Here is a 9592-nt window from a genome sequence, read left to right as displayed (position 1 = left end):
TTGAGGGAGTACTTGAGTAGAGGCCCAATGTCCATCTGCTACCTTAATACTAAACCTTTAAATACATGCGCATTCCCCCATCATCCTATATAAATAGATTTACATATGTGCATGCCTGTATTTAGACCGCCATAAATGCCCTTTGCCTCCTAGTTCCTTCCTCTATTTCCTTTTACTTTCCTCTTGCCCCACTATAATGCTCAGCCTTCATTTAGGTTTCAGTAACTCCACTTTGTTACATTGCCCTTGATCAAGCCTTACCAGGCCTCCTACACACTTCTCGCCATTGATTTTGGATCACTTGTTCCCTTGTCCCTGGGTTTGTTAACACCCACTTCCTTTCCCCCACTTCCCTCTCTCCCATGTCCTCCCGGAACCATTGGTCCTGTTGTTTTCTCCTCCAGATTGTTTATCCCACCTATCTTATCTAGATATACCTGCAGAGGTAATAATATGCACAAAAACAAGACAGAGCAAAACAACAATAAACAATGACAAAAACAGAAAAGCCTGAAAATAGTTCAAGGTCTGTTTGTTGACCTTTAGGAGTGTTTTCTGGTCCAGTATGCTAGGGTACCCCGCCCTGGCCCCAAAGTCTATTTTTGGTATTCCCTTGGGACTTCCTTGCACTGCTCCCCTTGCTGTTCTCTTGCACGCCCTTAGTGTTTTGTTTCGGTGTGGTGGGTCAGATCAGCACAATTCCCACGCTGTGTTTCCAGTGTTGCCCCCCGTTGGGCTATGGGTCAGTGAAGGATGTTGTGTCTCCTAGTGGGGCCAGCCATATGGTCCTCTCTGTGCATTGGCTGCTCTGAGCAGGGATATTGTCCTCAAGGCTTGGTGGACCAGGATGTGCTCCACTCTCTCTTCCTCCCTCTTCATTTGCTCCCATGTGCTTTCATCAGACATGTTCCTCTGCCTGAGCTGTAGCTGTAGTGCTGTACTCTAAAGTGAATTCTTCTGCTGCAGCCACTGTATCATCCCATCTCATTGAGGGGCTGCCTCTTTTTCACCGTCATTACACCAGAGACTGGTCTCTCCTGATGACATGTCCAAAGTACATAAGATGAAGTCTCATCATCCTCATTCTGAGGAGCATTTTGACTACTTGTTCTCCTGGCAGTTCATGGGATGTAGTCCATGGAAGGTGCAGTATTCTTCACCATCATCACATTCAATGTATCATTGTTCCTTGGTATTTCTTACTCATTGTCCAGTTTTTACATGCATATGAGGTGATTGATGATGCCCTGGATTGGCTCAGGTGCGCACCTTAATCATCAAAGTCATATATTTGCTTGAGTAGGAGGGGAAGAAAATGATGTAGGAGGGAGAAGAGAGGATTGCTCAAGTGATGACCTTGAGTAGGTTAGGAGGGTTAGGATCAAGTTATTTGAGAAATCCTTAACCTCTCACGTCATTTCATTCAAGCATTCCACAAAAACTAAAAACTGTCTACTCTGGATTAGAGTCATTGTCATGAACGTTTATAACAAATATATATGAGACCAAAAAGTGAAAACATGTGTAAACAGATGTGATACAATCTAAAAAGCATCATATATACTAAAAGTATCAAGGGAGCAAAGGGAATTGTAGCATTCGCTATATCACTGAAAAGGCTCTATTCTGTAAAATAAAAGTTTATATCCATGGAATTCAGAATTATGTGTACTAGAATTGAAACAATAATTTAATATGAAAATATAATATTGTAGTTACATCACTATAAAGTACCCCATTATTTTCTGTATACTAAAATTATATTTAGTGTTCTGTGTAGTGTTTGATTTCAACAAAATACAATTTATAATAAAAAGCTGCCATCAATCTCAGAGTGAATTTCAAATAAATTCAAAAGGGTTTCTTTTTCCTATATATTTCTTTGAATGTGCTAAGAAATACAATTACAAATCTTACCTCTCTAAAGATTTCACTTAGAAATCCACAAATGCATGGCAGATAGAAGTCAAATAACAAGCAGTTTCAAATGAACTCTATAATTGCTAAGTGCTCTGCTTAGAGAAATGAAATATTACTCCAAATTAAAGTGGGCAGCAGGAAGTTTTAAATGGACTCTCATCCTTATTTTTCTTGACTATAGAAGAATAATTCTGCAAGGTAGCATAGTATAGTTATATAGTTAGCAGAGTATATTTCCTAGGCTACACAAAAAATGATACCAGTAGGTTTGCTTAGAAAAACAGTTTACCATTATAGTTAGTATTATCAATCATTATAAATTATATGATAATTATACTATAAATTATAAATAATTTTCTTCATGATTTAGTAACCTTTACCTTTAACTTTACCACTTCAAGAGCTAATGTGCTACTATCTAAAAAGACTTAATTTTTTTCAATATTATTCTTCACAGAAGAATGGTTAATTTTTAGGCATTTATGTAGATATTGGTCAGTTGTACTTAATATAATACATCAGAAAATTCATGTGAGAATTAAAATACTTAGGTATATTAATAATAACATTTGATTTACTTTAGTTTAATACTTTTGGGACCCCTAATGGCATAGTGGTTACATATTGCCCTGCTAACCTCAGCAGTTCGAAACCACTGATGAGGCTTTCTACTCCTGTAAAAAATTCCAGTCTCAGACACCCACAGAAGCACTTCTCCCCTGTCTTGTAGAGTCGTGATGAGTCAGAATCAACTTAATGGCAGTGAATTTGGTTTTGGGTTTGGTATAATGCTTTCAATTGTGTGGATACTAACAAATTATGGTTAACATATGAATTGAGTGCACTTGTGCTCATGCAGAGCCTGTGCATAGGTAGGTAGTCATTTGAACAGAACAAGGAGATATTGTATGGTTTAAAATTAAGAAAGGTTCCAGCAGGTTTGTATTATTTTTCCATATTTATTCACTCTGTATGCAGACTGTATACAGACTAAATGAAGAAGAGTGCTGCATCAGGATTGGTGGAAGGTTTACTAAAACCCTACCATATGCACATGGCATAACCTTGCTTGCGGAAAGCAAAGAAAACTTGAAGCACTTACTGATGAAGACCAAAGTTTACAGCCTTCAGTATGGATTACAGCTCAATATAAAAATTTAAAAATAATCAACAAAATGGAACCAATAAGCAATGTTGTCAATGATAGCAAATACTGAAGTTGTCAGGATTTTTTTTAAACTTGGATCTATAACCAGTGCCCATGGACGCGGCAGTCAAGAAATCACATGTTGTAGTACATTAGGCAAATCTTCTTAATGTCTTTAAAGTGTTAAAAGGCAAATGTCACTTTGAAGACGAAGGTATACCTGATTCAAGCCAGGGAATTTTAAATTACCTCATATGCATGTAAAAGTTTGACCGTGACTAAGTAAGACTGAAAAAGGATTGATATCCTTGAATTATGGTATTGGTGAAGTATATTGACTATGACATGAACTGTACAAAAAGTAACAAATCCTTGTTGCAAAATGTATAGGCAGAATGGTTCTTAGAAGTGAGGATGGCAAGATTTCAGCTCACTTACTTTGGACATATCAGGAGCCACCAGGCCCTGAAGAAGGACATCACACATGGTAAAGTAGAGGGGCAGTATAAAAGAGAAATCCCTCCACGAGATGGATTGACAGTGCTGCCACAATCGGCTTGCTGTTGAGAATGGCACAGAACCAGACAGGGTTTCCTTCTGATGCAGAGTCACTCTGAATTGACATCTACTGAAAGTTAACTAGCAACAACATAACAAAGATGGTTAGAGTGTTTTTATTTATGTGTTTGCTTATTTAGTTAGTTAGCTTAACCTACAGGACTATAACGTCAAATCATAAGGATATTTTTCTACTTGAATTTTGCTATCTTATAAAATCAAAACATTGCTAAATAAATATGGTTCCAAACATATTTCCAAGTTGTAGTCAATGCTCTCTATATTTTGAAGTGAAGTCATTTATGCCATTGTCTCTTTTTCATTCTGGCAGAGACTACTAAGAAGGTTACCTCACGTGTATTATCAATAATTTAGCACAATAAAAGTTTATAAAAGAATTAATACTTAGAAGCAACATTATTTGTTAAGTATAAGCAAATAACATTGTTTACATTTTAAGATACTTATTTTGATTTGCATTGTTAAATTTACAGCTTTTTAAATAATAAAATACTGAGGGTTCAACTCTTCTAAAAGTAAATTTTAATTAAAGTTTTTTTATCTTAGTCAGTTTTTGTCTAATTCAATAGATTTTCCTTCAAATTTGAGTTAGTTATACCGAGTGTAATTGTTTTGTTTTTTTTCCATCACTTCTTCAAATGTCAGTGTTAGAACCATCTGCAAATTCTTTTTCTTATGGTGGATAACACACCAGAAGTATCAAGGACTTAATTACCTGCTTCAATGATTTATATCCATTTGAATCTCAGGCACCATGCCCAAGCACAACTATATATTTCATGTGATATATGTGTATTATAAATGCAAATCGTTCTTCTTGCTTTTGTGTATCTATGAGTATCTTTGACTCCAGACAACCAACCAACTCCTTGAAAATATCAAATTAAAATTTCTAAAGTAACATGTAGAGCAAGCAAGTAAAACAATCAACAGCTTATTTGTTGGATTTTCACTTTTCAAAAGTGTTTTTGATGGCATAGGGAAACTGTTAGAGCTATTAACTACTTCAATGTTAGTGCCCATGATGAAATGGAATTACTTTTAAAATCTGGATCCTAAAGAAATAAATTGAAGATATTTGGAAAATATAATCATGACATTGAAAATCTGGAGGACTGGTTTACAAAGGAGACTTTTCTAGAACCTCAAATCAACCCAATTCTTCATGAGCAGAATATATGAAATGATATCAACTCACCCAAATTTGGAATTTTTGTACAAAATATAAAGTTGTTTATATACTCTAAAAGAAAACCACTAAATAAACACTACAACATTGGATTGAATGTTTTTATCATGTCTAATTTATCTTCTGATTTTAAAGGAGCTTAGCAAAACATACTAAATAAGCCATGTGATTGTGCAAAATAAAAAGCCATAAGGTCGGTAAAAATTTCTCAAAAAACATTGTTCAAACAAAAAATATTTTTAATTAGTGGAGTGATTATGAAATTTAGCTCAGCAAGGAAGGAAGTCAAAAGGACATGAAGTGACTAAAAGACTGTAGAGATTAGATCGATAAAGTGAAAGAGGATGAATTGTTGTTGTAGGCAGTGGGCTAAAAACACCAAAAGTGATCACTGAAAAGTAGGATATTTGGAGGGATTTCAGCCTTGGCAAATGACAGTGTTAAATATATGGTAACAAGAATGAGTAGGGGGAGAATGTCAGAACATCAAGAAATAGAATCAACAGAACCAGTATTTGAGTGCCTGGATTTGAATGCTACTACTACCAATACCAGCTGTGGCCTGGGACAAGTTACATAACCTGTCTCAGTTTCCTCATCTGGTGAAATGAAGATAATGACAGTTTATTTCTCATAGTTGTTAGGATTGGATAATTTACTGCTTATGGAACCGTATAGCATGTGGTAAATAATACTGTTACCATGCTTATTACCATCATCATTCTTAGAATCTAGTACTGAATGAGTCTCAGCTTTTCCTTCAACATTTACTAAGCAACTGTCTTATGCCAGGTATTGTGCTAGTTCTCCTTTTTAAATTGTGTATGATTTTCTTTGGCTATTTTGTGTTTCAGGAACTTCAAGTTCAACCAAAATGATACTCTACAGCCTCCTTTGCCATGTATTCTCCTTGCTAACATAAATGCTGCATAGTAAGAATACAGACTAAGAAGGAAATAGGACAGGCCACGGCAGTGGTTGCTTGGATCTGGAAATTAGACATGCTCACTGTAACAAAAGAGACTTGGGGGGACAGATCCAACTATAGACTAGAAAGAGAATCTAGCTATGTTGCTGGTGTATGGTGGTATTCAAAATGTATGATTATAGGAGTTAGGAGGTAATAAATATGAAAAAATTAGCATCTGGTGCTTCAACGTGAAACATAAAATGTTCTGGCAGGCGAGTTAAACATAGGGCTACCATGTGGGATGTAGACTACCAAAATATAGACACTTGAGTATTGGAGAATAAGATGGGGATCCAGTTATTGAACATGAAGTATAATCAATGAAATAATGATCTTTATAAAGGACCAGACTCTTCCAGTCTGGGCTCTTGAGAGCAAACTTAGGCTATTTATTATTTATAAAAAATAAAAGAGCCTTAAGTTTGCATTGTCACCTGGCCAAATTCCACAGGCAGTTTCACCTTCTGGCTCAAAACACACATTTTCTTCATCTACATAAATGCCAACCATCCTGTTGCATAGGAGTGAGTGTGTTTTGCCGATTGTAGCTGAAAATCAGTGTAAGTTTGAGCGGACATGGGGAAAAACCAAAACAATGTGATGTGAATTTTGTTCTCTGTGTTTAGGCAAGCTACGACCTATATCTATGCCAGTGGAATATAATTGGGTGGGGGACTATGAAGATCCAAATAAGATGAAGAGAGATAGTAGAAGAGGTAAGTGTTCTAGAATCTTAGTGTAGGCTGGGTTGTTTGAACAATAAGCAAATTTAAATGCTCTTGAAATAGGATATTTTGGTTTCAATGGGAAACTGTTCATTCTGTCATCAACCTTATGGTACGCCAAAATCAATTTAGGCCAACAGTTGATTATCTTGAGCAGTTATTAAATAAATATCTTCCCTGAATCCTTCCTAAGGGATCCAGGGTAGATCAGTGTACTATAAAAAAATTACTATCTGTCATCTGAAATATAATATTTGTCAGGGAAAAAAGGTCAGAAGTGTGAAACTGCATTAAAAAGATTAAGTTCACCAAATGGGAATCATTTATGATCAGTCCCCAATGGTCCGCAATGCAATCTCTCTCATTACTTTTGTGTTGATCTCACCTTAAAGTAAGCATTGAAGCACATGGGTAAAAGGTTATGGAAACTAGGTCAATGACTACAGAAAACCATAAAGAAACGGGAAAACAAACAAACCCAAAACAACCAAACTGCTTTGCCTCCCCTCCCCCCATTCTGTTTGCTGTTCGGGGTTATCTTCTTTCTTGGGATGGGGTACTCTTGCGGTATCTGCCAGTTTTGATGTCCCCTTCTCTTGCTAGTGAGGTGAGCTATAGAGAGAGCAAGTGCAAGTCTTGTAGCCAATGTGATTTGACCACATGTGTACATGGTAGGCCTCATGGGTCATGCTGCTCTTTCCACTTTCCAAAGCTAAAAGCTGAGAGGTTGCAGATGAAAGCAAAACAAAGAAGGACAATTCATAGCACCTAAGCTCATATCTAAGCTTCCTTTCTAACACGTTTGACCTGTTTGTAATTTCTAACCAGTGTAGGAATTTACTTCATTAGTACCGAGATCCACAGACCACAAAGGGACACTCAAGCATGAATATCTGCTTCATTACACTAAATTTGTTGGTAAATACAAGAACATTGACCGATTGTTTTACATCTGTGTATTCACTTATTTTGCAAGCTCCAGTTTCTAATCTCATTTTTATACGATCCATTAGTGCGGTGAGGGGGCAGGGGATATGTCACCACTCAAACTGCTAGTGACATCTATAAAAAAGCCATATGAAGTACTAAGTGCTATTGATTTACACATGGCTTTTAAGAACTAAGTTTCCTAATGCTACCTAGCATGCCACATGTCATTGTTTGTCATCGGACTTTAGCAATAGCCCTCTAGGGAAGCTTTATGAGCCACACACTTAGAACTTATTACTCAAGCTCTACAGGTGATGCTGATGTGTTTGGTCTAGAACTAAAACCTAGGAAAATAGTCAACTGTCTATTTCGTATTCTATGATGTCACCACATTAAGATCCTTTTTATTGTCATTCCATAGATAGATATTTTATACATTAAATCAAATTGAATTTCTGAAATGTAATAGCACAATTTGGGGAAAGGACAAATGTGGGATATTTGCATATTAATATGGGTGTGTTTCTCTTTTTATATAGAGAACTCTCTACTTCGATATATGAGCAATGAAAAAATTGCTCAAGAAGAATACATGTTTCAGAGAAACAGCAAAAAAGACACAGGGAAGAAGTCAAAAAAGAAGGGGGATAAGAGTACTAGCCCGACTCACTACTCATTGCTACCTAGTCTACAAATGGATGCACTGAGACAAGACATCATGGGCACACCTGTGCCAGAGACCACACTCTACCATGTAAGTACATCCTCGCAGACTGTGGATTACAGCTTTTATTGCAAAATTGGTGAATTACTCTTTGGGGTAAATTACAGATTTTTCTATTGTCATATTGTCATGCAAGGTCCTAACTTAGTTAATATCCTTTCTAAAAGGATGAGTTCCTTTTTCAGCTTACATATTGAATGATTTCATATCTATTAGCAGGTTCAATCATCAGTGTGATAATGCATAGTGATTTGATTACTTAAGGTCAACATTAAATAGACTTATTAGAAAATATGATTTTACCAAAAATGGTCATCTTTTATGAGGCTGGTATAGTGTATGGTGTTAGAGAGAAAAATGAGAAGACATCATTATTTGGGAAAGAAGACATACCAGTGGTTCCATGTAATAGGAGGTGTGTGAGCTGTAGATAGAACATAGGAGAAGAGCCTTACCTGCTAGGGGAATGAGAAAGGGCTTCGTAATGGAGATCAGCTGAGTGAAGAGTAAAAGATGAGTAGCAGTATTTTAGGGGGAAGGCATGTGTGAGAGCATGGTATCTGTGGCTCAGAATTGCTGGTTCATTGAAAGACAGAAAAAGCACAGGAGTAAAGGACAATGGATGGATGTGAAGACATAGGCAGGGATTAGATCACAAATTTTATGATAAATCGAAGCTTCTTCCTGCTGTGATGAAGGCCATTAAAGAATTTTGGCTGGGGAGTTACATGTTTCCTTGACCCTTTAGACTATTGCAAAGTTTCAATTGAGAGACCAAAAGTAGGGCCGTTTATTAAGCGCAGGCCGTGTGGACACTGAGATCCTCATTTACAGTGACCCACAAATTCAAACCATGGTATACCTTGGTTGAAATGGAGTTTGCTGAGCCAATGGGAATATAAGACTCTTGATAAATGTGATAAAAAGCGATTTATCTATGGAAGTACATGATATATGAGTATTATATCAAGAAAACTACTGGGGAAAAAAACAGAAACCAAACTTGATCTATAGTTACCATGGGTGAAGGAGGAAGAGATTTTGCTTATAGGGCATTAAGTGTATTTTAATGATGGTTGAACAGTTTCGGGAGGGATATTGATAATGGTTGTACAAAATGAAGCGTACAATTAATGGCACTGAATTATACACATAGACGTTGTGGGGAGGAAATAATAACATGGCCTACAAGTTTTCAACTAATTTGAATAATATGTTCAATACCCAAAGTATCACAAAAAACAGTGTGTCACTGATGTCGAAGGTATATAGTATGAAGGATTTAATAACTTACCTTTAGTTTCTCTTTGGATTAACTCTCTTACATCATCTATTTACTTATTCCAAAGCACTGTCATAAACTACAATGTCGAGAAATAATTTTCTTTATTTGTATTGGATTAGGAAT

The 9592-nt window shown here is 36.3% G+C and overlaps 1 protein-coding gene across 6 annotated transcripts in view; it reads left to right on the top strand.

Annotated features, from left to right (window-relative positions):
- The window catches only part of CNKSR2 (connector enhancer of kinase suppressor of Ras 2), a 294934-nt gene that overhangs the window by 187733 nt on the left and 97609 nt on the right, over positions 1 to 9592 (top strand). For 4 of the 6 annotated variants that reach the window (XM_030885793.2, XM_004709919.2, XM_004709921.3 and 1 more), the window contains 2 exons: positions 6432 to 6521; positions 8000 to 8214. In XM_030885793.2, the coding sequence (XP_030741653.1) occupies positions 6432 to 6521; positions 8000 to 8214 (305 nt within the window). The remainder of the gene's footprint in view (positions 1 to 6431; positions 6522 to 7999; positions 8215 to 9592) is intronic. The other 2 variants (XM_030885794.2, XM_004709920.2) reach the window with 1 other exon arrangement.

This window comes from Echinops telfairi, unplaced genomic scaffold (assembly GCF_000313985.2).
Source record: "Echinops telfairi isolate 266 unplaced genomic scaffold, ASM31398v2 ScPeMD7_53;HRSCAF=182, whole genome shotgun sequence".
NCBI classification, from domain to species: domain Eukaryota; kingdom Metazoa; phylum Chordata; class Mammalia; order Afrosoricida; family Tenrecidae; genus Echinops; species Echinops telfairi.
The sequence above is the reverse complement of the archived record's forward strand: the minus strand, read 5'-3'. Positions and strand labels throughout refer to the sequence as shown.